Below are 17,508 nucleotides of genomic sequence, written 5' to 3' on the forward strand. Positions count from 1 at the left end.
ACAGCACCAGTAACTCCACAACCCTACCTAGTGCGGTTTTCCTCAGTGTTAGTAATGTCTGCACAGAGGAGATGTCGGAGAGCTGCTCGAAGATCTCATCTTTGGAGAAGACTGTTGATTTTATACTCGAAAAATGTAAGTATCACTACTTACCCCAGAATGAATTGCATTGCTAGCACACCCCAACAGAATAATAATGATAAATTCTGACCAATACTTAATTATATTACTTTTTTACTGAAAATTATGTTTTAGTAAAACAAGCAAAATGCAATTTGTTTTGTCATTTGTCACAGCTATGCATGAACACACACTAGACAAAAGGGGTTTTCCCAAGGGGAAAACATCTCAATTTACAGTCAAGCAATGAATTAATGCATGAATTAATGAAATGATTATATAATTTATTTTGATGAAGCAGCTGACCACCATGAACACCTTCGCCTGTCTTTGCCGTCCATCATGTCCCTCATTGCTGCTCTTCTCAATGGGGACATCATTGATCCAGAGGATGAGGAAGACCATGATGAACCCCACAACCCTGAAGCAAGAGTGGGAGAAGATGTGCGGGACAATCTGGCTGCTGCTGTGTCTGCTCCAAACATTAATAAATATGTAAATATTTATTTCTTGATTTACTGTTTTCCTGTAAAAACCACTGGGTGTATTATCTTTACGATAATGAAATACTAAAAAGCATTAATTACAATCTGTCTTTGCTTGATTCATCTCACCACGCAAGTTATCAGTAACTGAACTTGTTTCTTTTATTTTATTATTTTCCATATTTATCTAAATTTATTACTTATTATTTACATACTTTTACATACTCTAGACAACATTAATAGGGAGATGTAACAGCAGGGTTAACACCTGAGCAGGGTTTCATAACCCCGGGTAAAAAGCAGTGCTAACCCCGCTTTTAAATTACAAGTGTTAAACATTATATTACATTGGGGTTAAAAGTGGTGTTTAGAACGATGACAACCCGGGGTTAAGCGCAGTGTGAAAAGCCCTTTGTTGTAGTAGCACTAATAGGGCTATTGACTCTGTGCCCACCCTTGCTCTGCACAAGACAACTGATAGTCTAAAGCACATTAAGAAGGCAAGAAATGTCACAAATCAAGTCCTGTCGAGACACACCTGTAACTGAAAACCATTGCTGATGACTACCTCGTGAATCTGATGAGGAAATGCCATGAGTGTGCCAAGCTGTCATCAAAGCTAAATGTAGCTAATTTGCACCATCTGAAATATAAAACATATTCTATGTTGTTTAACACTTTTTTTTTTTTTTTTTTTTTAGTTTACTACATAATTCCATATTTGTTCTTTCATAATTTGGATGTCTTCAGTATTAATGTACAATGTTAAAAATAATAAAGAAAGAAAACCGTTGAAGGATAAGGTACCTTTCTGAAAATTAACCATGGTTTTACTACGAATAAAACCCAAAATACGTGGTTATTGTAGTTATTCCATGGAAAGCACAAAATAACCATAGTTTTGCTACAAAATCCATAGTTTAAATATGGTATTTTTGTGGTTATATAAAATACACCAAAAAACCATGGATTTATGCTTTGTTTCATCATCACTGTCAATTATGTTAACCAGAGAGGCGCGCGCTGTGCCATGCTGTATAGCCAAGTCTCACGGAGAGTGTTTCAAATATTACACCTCAAAAAGGAATAGTTTTAGAAATAATTTACAGATACATTATTTTACACTCTGATGAAGATGCATTTCTTTTCTGCTAATCATTGGGAGAGATGATCTGGTCAAATATTAATTTATATCAGTTTTAATGGTCAGCTTATTAATTTCCAGGTAATACATTTGTCTGTATGCTAAAGTCGACTGAAATATGAGAGCTTTTTGTGAGGAACAGAGTTGAGTCACTGAAGTTGTAAGTCATTAATTGCAGAAAACCATTACATTAAATATTGTGATGAGAAATAGATTAGGTTTTACATGACCTTTTCCAGATGTTTAAATTATTGTTGAATATATTAAATGTATTAATTAAATAATATATTATATATAATGCAAGCATTTTTTCTGTGATTTCAGATTCTTCATTTGAGTTGAATCATGTCTAACATCAGTGTGTCGTGTGATTCAGAGATTCAGACAGCAGTGGGGTTTGTGTATGTGAAGTATAGTGTGAGTTTGGTCTTTTATATCACTGTATTTGTACATTAAGCCATGTTAAGTGTTTTATATGTCCCCACGGTGGGGCACATAATCCTGGAGTATGTTGTATGAGGGAAACCCCAGTACTGCAGCACAGACGATATAAAGTTTAGGAAACTAAACAGCCGAGAGCAATATATCCTGTCTTTCAAATGTAATATTTGATCTGTACTATAGCATCAGAGGGAACAACGTTACAATCCCGATTGCAGTAGAGAAAGCTGCTTTCGTGTAGGCTATAGGGAAAGTAATCGTTAAGACATTTAATTAAATGTAAACACAGCTTTATTGTCTTTTATCAGCTTTTACTCATATATACTGGCTCTGATAATCATCACACATACTTTTTGTTTGGTCCATATCTGTAAATCCATTTTTGTTAATGAATGACTCTCTCTACCCGTTAGTCTAGTGTTCATCTACAGACGCTAGCGGCACCTGCTGGTAAGGCAGATGGAGATCATGCGTCAGTGCTCTACTGCTATTCCTGCAGTTCCCGGATGTCCAATGATGAATTTTCTGTCGAATTTGAACCACTAAATTTGTGGTTAAACTTTTTTTTTCAATTAGTGCAATTCAACAAGCTTTTTTATTTCAAAAACATTTGGCATTAATTAACTTCCATATGTCAATGTTATAAACAAAAATTCAGTTAATTTAAAAAAAAAAAAAACAAAGATACCTCTTTAAACAAATGGTGCTTTATTCAGACACAGACATCAAGAATCAGCACACGAATCTCAACAATGGTGACATGCTTCATACCGCAATGCATGCTGGGAGCCACCATATTATAAAACTCATGGCTCCCAGCATGCACTGTGGCATAATTACCACAATGTAGTGAAAAATCTAAATTCAGAATGTCTGATCTGTGGCATCAAAATAGTGTTAGTGAAAATATATTAATATGAAATTACTACTTTTAGTCAGTTATCAGATTAATCAATAATTTTTCTTTATAATAACTGTCATCTGATAATCTCTCTTTATGGCTTCTTTTGCAACAAATTATGTTTTGTTAAACACTGCTACAAAGATCACAAACTGACATAAAAAGTCAAGAGTCAAACTGGCCAACTAAACAAACACAGATCACCATAATGGTGACCAAAGATTTTCAATAAAACATTAGCATCTAAACCTAATTATTTAACCTAGTTAATTCTCAAGAAAAACTGTAGACGAATTACAGAAATAAAGTCAGTCTGGTTTGTAACAAGAGAGATTTAATGTCTTTTCAGTTGATTTCATCTAAGGCCAGGGCCAGCCCGCCGCATAGGCAGAATAGGGAAATGCTAGGGGTGCCACTCATCCATAGGGGCACCAAAATTATTATTTATTTATTTTAATAATAATACTGTTAATAATACTATTTAAAGCTGCAGTCTGTAACTTTTTTGGGTTAAAAATGATCTAAAATAAATTTTTGAGCAAGTACAAAACCAGCCAGTTTTCAAAACAATCTCCTTATCTTAGCCTGATTCACAACGGTGAGCTTGTAATAATGTTTTATAATTAAATCAGTACTGGTGGATTTTCACGGGAAATTCGAGCATGCAGCCGTTCGTCTTTGCGTCATTACGCCACGTCTGAAAACAGAAAGAACGAGTCTCAGCTAGTAGGCTATTTGTGAGGATGCTGCTGGTAGTGGATCATTTATAGCCTTCTCTCACAGCAGCTGAAATAATTAAACATATCATTTTGAAGGCGGATTGTAATCCTGAAAGGTCCAAATGACAATCATCAGTGACAACTGGAGATTCACCTGTAGTCAACCAATCTTCACCCATCTTCCCCGCCGAGTAAGTGTAGACACGGGGGAAGTTACATGATTGTGACGGATGACTGAATTCACATGATCCATGATAAATTAGCATTAGGGCCTATAGTCGTATAGATATGTCAAAAAGACTGAAGCCCTTTGATGCAGGGATGAAAAAGAAGAGGAAGTAAACGATAAAGAAAGAGGTAAATTGATGTGATGTACTGAATGAATGGTTTATCTAATTGTGTAAAAGGCCTAGTAGTAACGTTCACTAATAAATGCTAAGTTCACAATTTTTTTTTTTTTTTTTTCCTTAAACCTTATGCAAACAGCTGTTCGCTTAAAGGTACAATTTGTAGGATTTCTGTCCGCTAGAGGTCTATTCAAAACAAAGGCGTATCTTGATGGCGCCAAGTTTGAGCGTGGAATCTTGGGACATGTGGGACATGTTTACCTCAACGGCCGGTGGAAAAGAATAGGGATAGGACTCGGGAAAAAATCATGTTCATGGATGCGATTATTAACGTTACTGTAGTATGAAGCAGAGCAGGACCGAGTGTTGTGGGAGCTGAACAAGGCCGCTGGAGCGATTGCGCAACACACGCCTCACGAGCAGCGGAACTTTTATTATGACACAGTCGCCAGCGCCACTTCCGCTTTTCCGGTCATGAGTATGAGGTAACACAGCTCTGTTTATCATATATATTTGAGTGTGCCGAAAATGATGTTATAACGTTACTCTGTGTGTTCGCTCGGTGGCTGCTGTGAGACACTTGTTTGAGACACACTGCAGAAAGATAGATCGATTTTAGAATATCATGTTAAATACTGGATGGCTTGTGTTGATAAATCGTGTTGTATGATGGAGTAAATTCTGTATTACTGTTACTAAAAATAAAGCTGCATCTGATTATGCTATGTTAGCTACCTGACAAAATAGTGTTTTTCTCTGAGGCATGGTAAAGTATGGTACTCGCAAAACATCAAGAAAATTAGATTTAAACAATAAGACTAAACGTGTTGAGCTATATAACAACAATTAGTTTTCTGTCTATAAATATATCAAAACAGTTGTTCCATTGTCTATTAAAAAACGTCTTTGGTGTTTCCATGGTTTCTACAAAATAAACCCGGAAACCGAGGGTAACGTGGGTATGGCGCAATTGACAGGCGACTCCTCACACGTCCCGCAGCCTTGGTTAAAATTGCAATTTTCTCATGATTTACAAATAGTTGCAAAGATTTGGGATATTGTAAGTACTCAAGTGAACAAAATATATAACACTGGCCTAGTGGTTTTTGGATATTTTACTGCAAAAATAATACATATTGCACCTTTAAGGTCATGTCAGTTTTTTAATCGCTTGTAATATCACTTTTTTATTAATGTTTTTACTCTACAGTTGTGCAGTTTTGAGGGGCATTTATGGTATTTTAAAAATTGTACTAAATTAGTAATGATATTTATATATGGGGTCATTTAAAATTGCAATCTTTTATGTAAAATTCACTTAAAAGAAGATCTACATTTCTCAGGTTCATTTATGCTGAAAACATGCAACGTGCCATAATTTAGTGGAAAGTTCTTGCCAGTACTCAGTTTGTGCATGAATGCTTGATATAGTTTTCTGTTTCAGAACAGCTGAATTCAGTTAGTTCAATCGACTCTGAGTATGTTAACTCTGAGTTAAGCACGTGCACCACGACTATGAAAAGCCATGATCAATGGAGCTCCGATATTACGATTCACCATGGCAACAGCACCTGACAAAAAGATGTCCGCATACTTCTGAGTCAATACAAGTTTAATTCTTATCACTGTTATAATATCAGAGGTGAAAACTGGCAGAACGGTAAGTTATTGAACTACTATTAATTTTCATGGTATCCACAAAAAGAAAAAAAAAAAGCCTAAAAAATAATAAAAATTTAAGTGAATTTTTCTTATTTTGCAAATTATCTGCCAATCGGGTAAGAAATAGCATACTTTCTTCTACTTTTCTTCTAGATGCTATTTACACAATTGAAAATAGTGATATATTCCATTTACCATGTGAAAGTAGCAGTTCTTTGCAATAATAGTAATTAGATGCTATTTATACTTTATACTGGCAGATACATACTATTTGCACCTCAATATTGTTGTAAATTAACAGAATGCAATAAAAACAGTGTAAATTATTTATTAAAATTATAAATAGGTCTACTTTTATCATTATTAAACTCTTGTTAGGCGCTTTACTTCCACTTTTAGAACATTTTCTTCATTTTTATTGAAAACATCTTTCTGATGTGATATGTGATGGGAAAAGGGAGAAGAGTGAGCTCATCAAAAGGCGGATTCAAACCTGTGTCAATCGCGTCACAAGGTAATTCTACACGCCTTACGCGCGACTGCCTACACCACTGATGTTAGTGAATCACACACTTCATTTTTTGATAATTTTTATTAGCACACTGGCAGATAATTTTACTTAAGTAAAATGCACTTAATTTAGATTCACCCCAGGAAACAAGACTAAATATCTTATATTATTGCATCTAGATTTAAAGTCCCCTAGAAATGGAAGTTGTAAACGACTTTTCTCCAGTGTTGTGACGTATTTCCAAGTGAAAGGGAATATTGAATAGAGAGCAGGGTTCTCCGCTCCTCCTCTCCATCTCTCGCTCATATCAGACTAACGGTTGGAGGGGAGTGGTTTAAGCGTTTTCAACCCAAGCCGTCAAACTGACGTCATCAGAGAAGGAACGCCATTTTCAGATTTTGATTAAAGATTATCACGACAAACAACTTTTTTTCTGTGTATTAACTTGTACGGATTAATTGTTCACCACAAGACTAGCAATATATGTCTAACAAAGTAAATACGGTCAATTTTGATTTCATGATGACTTTAAGAATTTTTAGATATTTGTACTTGAAATAAGACAAAAATACTCAGTAAGAAAAGCATTTTTGCAGCGTGAATGAATGAATAAAGTATTTAAACATCCTTTGCGTTTTAAAAAGAGGGAGGAGACTGAAAGAAACTCTGGGTTTACCAAAGAAAACCTGCTCCTGACCACGTTAGGTTCAGGTATAGGTTACCTCCCTTTCAGAAATGGGCTTGACTTACCCTGCTTACTCGGGTTTGATATACCTCCATTTCTGCAGCAGAAAACCCAGAGTTTCCCTCATTTCAGGGTTAACATACTCAGAGTTTTTCCTTTCTGAAACGGGCCCCTGGTGTTTCTCTTTCCTGCTTGTTATCATCAGGTGTTTTCAACAATCAAACAATCATCACTCAATTAATCACTCAAGTATCTAATTAATTCTAACACTGCTTCAGTGTTACTTCTTACACCTTGTTGGTGGCTCCCATTTGAACGCCGTACGGTGTTCACACCAGGGAATTCAATCTGTTCATGTGACTGTTATTGAAATAAGTCTGTACAGCATCAGTGTAAGGTAATCATTAGCTCATGCGAGTCATCGGTCAGTGTCTGATCATGTTTATTGAGTGTCAGACTCCTCCTCTCACAGGTAACAGAAAGAACAGGTAACTGACTGCAGGAGGAGCATTTACCTGACAGTAAAAATAAACGCTGCTGCTGCTCTCTCTGTTTTTCTTTTGACCAAATCCTCGGCATGTTTCATTCAAAGAGTGTGCTTTATTAACGTTTTGTGCTCTTTTTGTTTTCTAAGAAACTTTATTTGTGTGATCTGTCTGGAGTTGCATTCACTAAAGTTCGATCTTCGACCTCCGACTAAAGTTCAACCTTTGCACCTGCAGGTAAGAAATCTCTCCACACGACTCAAAGACTGTGTTTGTTGTTACCAAACCCATTTTTTTTAATGTTTTCCTGAAGTAGAGTTTAATTAACTAATTTCTGTGGTAGAAATTTAATCATTGTACTCTAAAAAGAGAGTGAAAAAACGTATTCATTTTTATAAGTCTAATTGAAAAACATGCTTTCGATTTAAACCTATTTTGGGTAAAAGCAAATAACACTCCCCCTAAAAATGAGAATAAACAATATTTTGTTAATTGGTACTTACAGACTGTTGGTGTGCAGGACACAGCTTTACTGACTACAGAAATTGTTGTGTTTTTTTGTTTTTCATTTTATGTTCTTTTTTTTTTTTTTTCAATTGTATACCTAACTGAAAATATGATTCATATTTTAGAGGCCTTTAAAGTTGTCTTTATTTATAATTTATAAACTAAAAACAACAACAAAATCATACACAAATTGTTAAAACATTAACAATTTGTCTTTTATGAAAGGAAAATGTATTGATTAAATATGACATGGTCTAAATAATCTATTTACTTTATACAAATGTGTTTGTCTTTGGAACATATTTCTATCAAAATCAAAATTTAAGGTTTGAAATAAACCATAAATATAATTTAAGAAAAACTAATAAATTTGGCAATAGCAAAAGATGGTCCAAAGGTTACTGGTTATTGCAAGACTCCATAAAGTTTAGTGTTTGTATTTCACTGGCTGTATCATTTTCCTGCAGTGAGAAGAATGATAACTTGCCCTGACCTGATTCTGATCTTATTCCATGTTTTTAATTCAGAGATGTCAGAGATCTGCTCCAGTCCAGATGATCCAGAGATCCGGATTCTTCTGATGGGCAGATTTGGTTCTGGGGCAAGCTCATCTGGAAACACTATAGTGGGGGACAAGAGGTTTAAAATAAAGAAGCATGAGTCTGAAGTTTGTGAGGGCAAAACACAGATTGGAGAGAAGCAGGTGCATGTGATTATTTCTCCAGATCCACTGGATCCAGATCTGTCTGAAGAGCAGCTGGAGATGATGAAAGATCAGCTGGTCAAACGATGTTCAGCAGGTCTCAGTGCAGTTCTGCTCACTGTTCCTCTAGAGCAACACGTGAAAAATGAGGAAGAGATCCTGGATCAAATTAAAAGTTTATTTGGTCCTGAAGTTCAGAAATATGTGATGGTCCTTTTCACACGTGGAGATGAACTGGAGGAAATGGATGAGCCATTGACAATTGAGGAATATCTACAAAGCAAAGATCATGCAGATCTCCAGGGACTGGTGACTAAATGTGAAGGAAAGTTTCACTGTTTCAATAACAAGAGTAAATCAGACATTCAGGTACAAGAACTACTGAAGAAGATTGAACGGATGATCATGAAGAACAGAGGGAAACTTACCATGAAACAAATGAAAAGGCGTGACAGCAAAAGAGGTTATCCAGTCAATTGTAAGTTCTAGTGTGTGTGTGTGTGTGTGTATATATATATCTCAATCATAACATTATGAGCACTGACAGGTGAAGTGAATAACACTGATTATCTCTTCATCACGGCACCTGTTAGTGGGTGGATATATTAGGCAGCAAGTGAACATTTTGTCCTCAAAGTTGATGTGTTAGAAGCAGGAAAAATGTGCAAGCTTTAGAATTTGAGCGAGTTTGACAAAGGCCAAATTGTGACGGCTAGACGACTGGGTCAGAGCATCTCCAAAACTGCAGCTCTTGTGGGGTGTTCCCAGTCTGCAGTGGTCAGTATCTATCAAAGTGGTCCAAGGAAGGAACAGTGGTGAACCGGTGACAGGGTCATGGGTGGCCAAGGCCCATTGATGAAGGCTGGCCCGTGTGGTCCGATCCAACAGAAGAGCTACTGTAGCTCAAATTGCTCAAGAAGTTAATGCTGGTTCTGATAGAAAGGTGTCAGAATACACAGTGCATCACAGTTTGTTGCGTATGGAGCTGCATAGCCGCAGACCAGTCAGGGTGCCCATGCTGACCCCTGTCCACCCCTGAAAGCGCCAACAGTGGACACGTGAGCATCAGAACTGGACCACGGAGCAATGGAAGAAGGTGGCCTGGTCTGATGAATCACATTTTCTTTTACATCACGTGGATGGCCGGGTGCGTGTGCGTCTCTTACCTGGGGAACACATGGCACCAGGATGCACTATGGGAAGAAGGCGAGCTGGCGGATGCAGTGTGATGCTTTGGGCAATGTTCTCCTGGGAAACCTTGGGTCCTGCCATCCATGTGGATGTTACTTTGACACGTACCACCTACCTAAGCATTGTTGCAGACCATGTACAGCCTTTCATGGAAACGGTATTCCCTGGAGGCTGTGTCCTCTTTCAGCAGGATAATGCGCTCTGCCACAAAGCCAAAATGGTTCAGGAATGGTTTGAGGAGCACAACAATGAGTTTGAGGTTTTGACTTGGCCTCCAAATTCCCCAGATCTCAATCCAATCGAGCATCTGTGGGATGTGCTGAACAAACAAGTCCAAATCTTAGGGCTCCAACTAATGATTATTTTGATAATCGATTAGTTGGCCGATTATTTATTTATTTATTTATTCGATTAATTGGATAAAAATCCTAATTTTATTTTTTATATCTTATTGACAAAAAACACTATTGCACATCCTGCCCAATGTACTTCAAACAAATAAGCCAATTGAATGCATACAGTGCAAACATACAGTGCTTAATTTATTAGACTACCTGTCATAATAAAGATAGAACACAAATATTTTAGAAATCTATCAAAAACTTGTTTAAAACTAAAAATATTATTGCCATTTATTAGGCAAATAACAAACTGAATCAACTAAATAGTCATTAATAACATTCTCTGTTGTTATTGACTGTAATTGGGCATCTGAAAAAAACAACTATAAAGAGCTTTACTTTTTTAAGCCTTTCTTGTAAAACAGTAAAATCTAAAATTTATGGATAGCAATAATTATATTGTAGCATTAGAAATACTGCTGTGACTAAAGAGCTTACACATACTAGTGGATTAACCATTACAGAAACATGAAACATGATTTTAGTAATCACCAATACTGACAGTTTAGGGTAGCTGTGGCACAAACCTTACATTGGGTGGCAGAGGTCTAAAAAATTTGTTAAGCACTGTATATAGTGAACATTTTGGAAGCCCGTTTCGGCTCAGAATTCTGACTTTTTTTCTTACAATTCTGATTTTATAACTCGCAATTGTGAGAAAAAAGTCTGAATTCTGAGATATAAACTCGCAATTGCGTGATATAAAATCACAATTCTGACTTTTTTTTTTTTTTGCAAGTTTATATCTCAGAATTGTGACTTCATATCATGCAATTGCGAGTTTATATATCGCAATTCTGACTATATCACGCATTTGCAAGTTTATATCAGAGTTGTGACTTTATAACTCGCAGTTGTGAGAAAAAAAGTCAGAATTGTGAGAAAAAAAGTCAGAATTGTGAGAGATAAACTCGCGATTGCGAGATAAAAAGTCAGAATTCTGAGATAAAAAGTCGCAATTACTGTTTTTATTTTTTTTATTTAGTGGCGGAAACGGGCTTCCATAGAATATAGTTTAAATATCTACATTAAAAATTAAGATAGTAATAAAGATAATAAAGAAAAACAAAAACAAACTCAGTGTTAACCAACAGGATAAATAAGATAAATGTTCTGCAGGAACACACACATTCATTCTAGACACAATCACCTCTTACTGTAATTTCTTTATCCTGTAAATAGGCTATAAGAAACGTCTTACATTTATATTCAATTACGTGTTGTTATCCCTTTACAGGTACTACTCTCATAAAATACTTGAATGACATGTTGACTTTTAAATATAAAATTTAACTTTAAAAAACAGATATTTCAGCAAAATGAATATTTTTGCGCTGAATATTAATTGTCTCCCTCTCTCCCGCGTTCCATCTGTCTGGCGCAGGTGCACGCGCTGGTGCTCATTCAGTAAAGTTTGAAGTTTAACACAGACTGTCAGGACGAACATTTATGCAAAATTGAAATGCTCGCATGAATTAATAATATTTACAGATAAGGATATAACTGTAGAATTAATGTTTTGCGCTGGGGACGCACATACATCTGTCAAAGCGCCTGACAGGGCAAGCCATTATGCTAATGCATTAGCTTGAAGCTTAAAATAAAGAATTTTCATGTTTTGGGCAGCTTGGATCATGTACCTTTACTGCAGCAGTTCACTCTGTTTCCTCCACTATTTTTAAATGCATTTTGTCCATAAAAATGGGTTATTCAGTGCTGTAATTTGACGCGACTGGCAGAAGTTTTCCATGCACGGTGGGCAGACCCGATTAATCGATAATGAGAATCGTTTCAATGATTTTCATTATCTATTATTATCAATTCTATCGAATAGTTGTTGCAGCCCTAATATATCTAGATATAAACTAATGACTTCAGAGTAAAGATATAAAGTGATTTGTTCACTAAGTGTACGTCACTAGTTTATTGCAATATTCATATGGGAAGAATTTTTGGAGTGTGTTTTATTACTGATTTGATTTGATCTATAGTTTCAGGAAAGTCTCCAGCTCAAGATCCAGATGAGCTTCATATGATTCCTGAGAAGATAGACCAGATCAGGCTGGTTCTGCTGGGAAAAACTGGATCTGGGAAAAGTGCCACTGGAAACACCATCATCGGAAAAAATGTGTTCAAATCTTCAGCCAGTTCAAAGTCTCAAACGAAACAGTGTCAGCTAGAAACTAAAGAGAGGATGGGTAAAGAGATCTCAGTGATTGACACACCTGGACTTTATGATCCTGAACTCAGTGAAGAGGAAATTAAATCTGAAATAGTGAAATGTGTAACATACGCTTCTCCTGGACCACATGTTTTTATTATCATCATTAGAGTGGGTCGATTCACTGAAGAGGAGAAAAACACAGTGCAACATCTCAAAGAAGTGTTTGGAGAACAGATACTAAAATACACCATGATCCTCTTCACTTACAAAGATCAGTTGGAGAAACAAAATAAAACCATTGAGCAGTATCTAGAGGAAGGTGAACCAGATCTCAAAAAACTTGTTGACAGTTGTGGAAACCGATTCTTCTGTCTGGACAATGAGTCTGCCAGTTTCCCACAGTTCAAAGATCTGATCAGTAAAATAGAGACGATGATAGAAGAGAACAGAGGGACACACTTTACAAGTGATATGTTTGAGGGTACAGAGAAACACATTCAGGAGATTCAGAAGCAGAAGTTATATGAGAAAATGAAGCAGTACAAACAGGAGCACAAACGGCTCACTAAAACCGAATGGAAGAAAATATACTTGCATTTAGTTGAGGAGTCACGACGAGAAGCTGAGCAATCTTTTTCTGATAGAAATCTGCAACTCCTGGGGAAGACAGTGACCAGTGAGGAGGGAGCGAGTGACACAAAGGAATCTGAGCACAAAGTAACCGGTCGTTTTAGGGCAGTTATACTTGCATTCACAGAGAGGATGTGTGTGATTCAGTGAAAAACCACAATGATCAGACAATAAATCTCAAGTGGTCTAGTGGAAGTTACTTGACCATTTTTTTTAGCTTTACCTTTATGCATTGGCATTGCAAACCAAATATAATTTTTTTATATATATATATACTTGGTTTAACCATATCTTTGTGTTATTGTTTTTTTTTTTTCACCTTTATTTCTATAGTGTTTTATACAATACAGATCGTTTCAAAGACATATTGAAAGTGAAAATCAAATCAGACAAATTTAGATTCTACTGTAAAGCAACTCAGAAGACAATAAAATAGCTGTTCTGATCAATTCAGTTCAGTGTTAATTCAGTTCAGTTCAATAACTGTATAAAGTTCATCAATTATGAAACAAAACTGATTCAACGATAAAGCAGACAACAATAGAGTCATCATTCAGCTCGATTCAGTTCAAGTTTTGCTCTAATCTGAAAGTGTCAGTGCAGTCAAATCAATTTTATTACTGAATATTAAACCCCAACTAATCAAGCCAAAGGCAACAGTGACATGAAACAAACTCTATCAGGTGACAGAAATGGAGAAAAAAAAATCCTTGGAAGAAACCAGTTCTGCTCTCACTAATCCTGGTGAACCACAAACATGAACATTGAACATTTACACAAACATCAATTTCTCAGTTCAGGATAGTTGTAGCTCCTTATCTTTAAAGCACATGATCTTTCAAGCAATCAACTTTACAATAAGTGGACTACTTGTGATGGACTGACCCTTGAGAGAAATGATGGATCTTAATCCTGATTCACTTTAGTGTATCCAGCTGTGCTAAAGTGAGCTGAACATATAAAACAGCTTCAATCTGAGCTGAACTGAAACTGTAACAAGTGCCCTCAACCGTAGGTTGGAGCAATGGACAAGTTTCAAAGTTAATGGAGAACAGAATTAACACTGGCAGTAAATGAATCACAAAGTCATACAAGGAAAATACTCAAAAAAATATATATTGTAATTGAGCAGTCACATAAATAACATGAAACAGAATTGGAAACAACAACAACAATAAAACAATAAAATGATACACAAAATATGAATTCTCTGTGTTGTCTTTGGTTTTCTTCTCTTATTCTTTTAAGATTTGATTTCCCTTTTTTTCGTCAAACAATTTAATCTAAGTTATCTACTTCATCTCTGTGTACATAGATTTTAGTAAGACATTTATTTGATTTAGTTGTATTTTGGACAGCTCTTAAGCTTCACTGTCTTTTTATTTTTTGAGTTTAGGATTCTTATTCTATTTTGCTTTTAGTGCTTGAACTTCCTATACCATTTTAAACAAACCAAATAAACCCTTAAACAAGGTACAATGTCATATAACCACAATTCAACCAAACTGGAACTTCTTATCACAACTGAAATGTTCAAATAAAAAGAAAACCAAATCCAAAATCACTCAACATTTTAAAATAAATCATATTAACATTCAGAAGATATGCAAACAATCTTTACAGCGTGCATAATGATATGCATAGAAACATATCTTCCAAAGTAAATAAAATACAGATAAACTCACCAAATCCCGAGTTTCACAGTTTGTTAAACATCAGCTTCATATACAGAGGAGCTTCACAATCAGCTAGCATCCACGCTTAAATCAGAAATCATCATTCTAAAATGATTTATTATCCTCAACCACAAAGTATTATAAAACCATTTTAACATTTTTTATAGGATTTTATGTCAAAATATACAACAACAACAACAACAACAAAAAACTATTGCAACAAAAAGAAACATAACAATACACAATACTTTCCCTGTAGCATCTGGGCCAATCAGACACACACACATTATTTAATAAAAACTGTAACAAATGCAGCTAACACCAAGCCTTTGGTTACAGGACACATGGAAGAATGATAAGGTTTATGACCCAAAGGAATTTAGAGAGTATTATTACTTTTCTATGTATTAATTTTGGATTAATGTTTCAGAATTGCCTACCATGGTTAACTAAGATCACATGGGTCGCATGTTTGGTATCTATGAACTCCAATCTTCGTTCTCGATTTGTTAATTTACATTACATGTTAGTAACTCTGTGACACATTAGTATTACAATAATCTAGAAGGTTCTTCTCTCAAACACCCAAGCCAATGTCGTATGCTAATATCCTGCTAAAGGACAAAGAGTCGTAAAAGTTCCCTCCAAAGGAACAACTCCTTATTGACTCAGTCACCTCCAGAGGGTGTGGCATCTTCACACTTTACAAATCACTGATCACAAGATCACAGCGGTTCCTTTACTGATAAACGCTGATGTGAAGATGATGCTGAACTATAAAATGTCTTGTGCCAGGCTGCAGCCTTGTCTTTCCATTCACCAAAGATCCTCTGACTCCAACTGGTTCTCTCTCATCAAAGATCAATGGGAGCCTCCACAAATTACATCAGGACAGTTTAATTCAAATGGGCGAGACATGCAAGTATCAAACTTAGTCTCATTATTTGATTCATTAAGTATCCTTACCCCTTTTAAAGAAGGGTGTGTTAGAACTAAACTGATGGTTTGCTCAAGGCTGTTGATCTGCTGAATTTCAAACAATGCTGTAACTTCTTGCTTTCCTGTATTCTGCTTCAACTCTCTCTTTCCCTTGATAAACTGTATGCATGTATGTGTGTTTAAGTGTTTAGTCTAGTTAATAAAGTCTTGTTCATGTCAAACGTAAAGTTGTCCATGTTTCATGCTCATATACTGGAGTCCCTAATCATGCAGATTCTGACTACAGGCTCTGAGTAGTGCTGTACAGTAAGATTGTTATTTCCCATGACCATTTGAAATGAACATTTCTTAGAATTAATAAACAATTAACCAAGTGTTCACAGGACAAACAGGTTAATTGATTGTAATATTAATTTTGCTACATTAAGTTAATTCTATTAACTGATCCAAATATTTATAATTAATTATTCATACACTGTAAACCCGAATAAGTATCTGTGTGGAGAGAAAGCGTCTGAGTACACGTTCAGCGATGACGTCACATTTTGGTAATAAATCACCACTAGAGGGTGTATGTTTGACATTCAAATATTTGATTATGGTTGAATCTATTTTTTCAAGTTCCCTGAACTCTAAACTTTAGCGGAGTTGTAAAAACTAAAAATATATATATATATATTTAGTGTTAACTTAAATGCAAGCAAGTGTCATTTGGTGATTACTTGTCTTTTGAATATCTAGGTATTGTGTTAAAAGTTGCTCCTCGCATTCTACTTATAGTTATTTACAGGCCTCCAAAATACTCCCCAGCCTTTGTTGAGCACTTTACTGAACTGTTATCAGCAATTTCCTCAGAGTTTGACTGTTTTGCTATTACTGGGGACTTTAACATCCACATAGATAATGCAGAAATCAATAAGGCAAAAGAAATCCTAACTGTTTTGAATACGTTTGATCTGACTCAGCATGTTCATGGACCCACACACAATCGTGGACACACTCTAGATTTACTTATCAGTAAGGGTCTAAACATTTCATCCATTGTCATTAAGGATGTAGCGCTATCTGATCATGTCTATATTTTTCTTTGATCTCTCCTACCGTTGAAGCTAGATCAATATCTGTCAAAAAGCGATGCTTAAATGAGAATACCAGTGCACTGTTTATGAAGGCTATATCTTTAACACCAAGCATATCTGCAGACTCTTGATTTTCTCCTTGATTCTTTTAACTCAAAAGTAAAGAATGTTATTGATGACATTGCTCCTGTGAAAGTCAGGAAGAAGAGTGACAGACAAAAATTGCCTTGGAGAAACTCAACAGCAGCGCAAAATATGAAAAGACAATGCAGAAAAGCTGAGCGCATGTGGCGTAAGACAAAATTTGAAATCCAATATAACAACTATAAAGATAACCTTCATGCTTTCAGTGTGGAACTAGGCAAAGCTAGACAGACCTTCTTCCCAAATATTATAAACAGCAACTTAAACAACACCCGCACTCTTTTTGCTACTGTAGAGAGACTAACAAACCCCCCAAGTCAGATTCCCAGTGAAATGCTCTCAGACAGCAAATGCTGTGAGTTAGCTTCCTTCTTCTCTGAGAAAATCAATAATATCAGAAAGGCGATCAGCACATCCTTGAGCTGCATTGGGGTTAAACAGATCAGATCACAAAATTTTGGAAGAAACAGTACAGATCATCATTACTCAAAACTCACTTGTTTTCTGAATGTTAAGTCTCTGAATTGATGGATTGATTTATTGATTATTTAACTAATAATACTCTGAATGTTAT

The 17,508-nt window shown here is 35.7% G+C and overlaps 1 protein-coding gene across 1 annotated transcript; it reads left to right on the top strand.

The window, feature by feature from the left end:
• The first annotated feature begins 7,500 nt into the window (after positions 1–7,500).
• On the top strand, positions 7,501–17,508 carry LOC127508057 (GTPase IMAP family member 8-like). The gene is made up of 3 exons (XM_051885632.1): positions 7,501–7,737; positions 8,535–9,188; positions 12,294–17,508. Exons 2-3 carry the CDS (start codon positions 8,537–8,539, stop codon positions 13,244–13,246), a joined length of 1,605 nt encoding a protein of 534 aa, XP_051741592.1. The 5' UTR covers positions 7,501–7,737; positions 8,535–8,536; the 3' UTR covers positions 13,247–17,508.

This window comes from Ctenopharyngodon idella, chromosome 3 (assembly GCF_019924925.1).
Source record: "Ctenopharyngodon idella isolate HZGC_01 chromosome 3, HZGC01, whole genome shotgun sequence".
In the NCBI taxonomy this organism is placed as follows: Eukaryota; Metazoa; Chordata; class Actinopteri; order Cypriniformes; family Xenocyprididae; genus Ctenopharyngodon; species Ctenopharyngodon idella.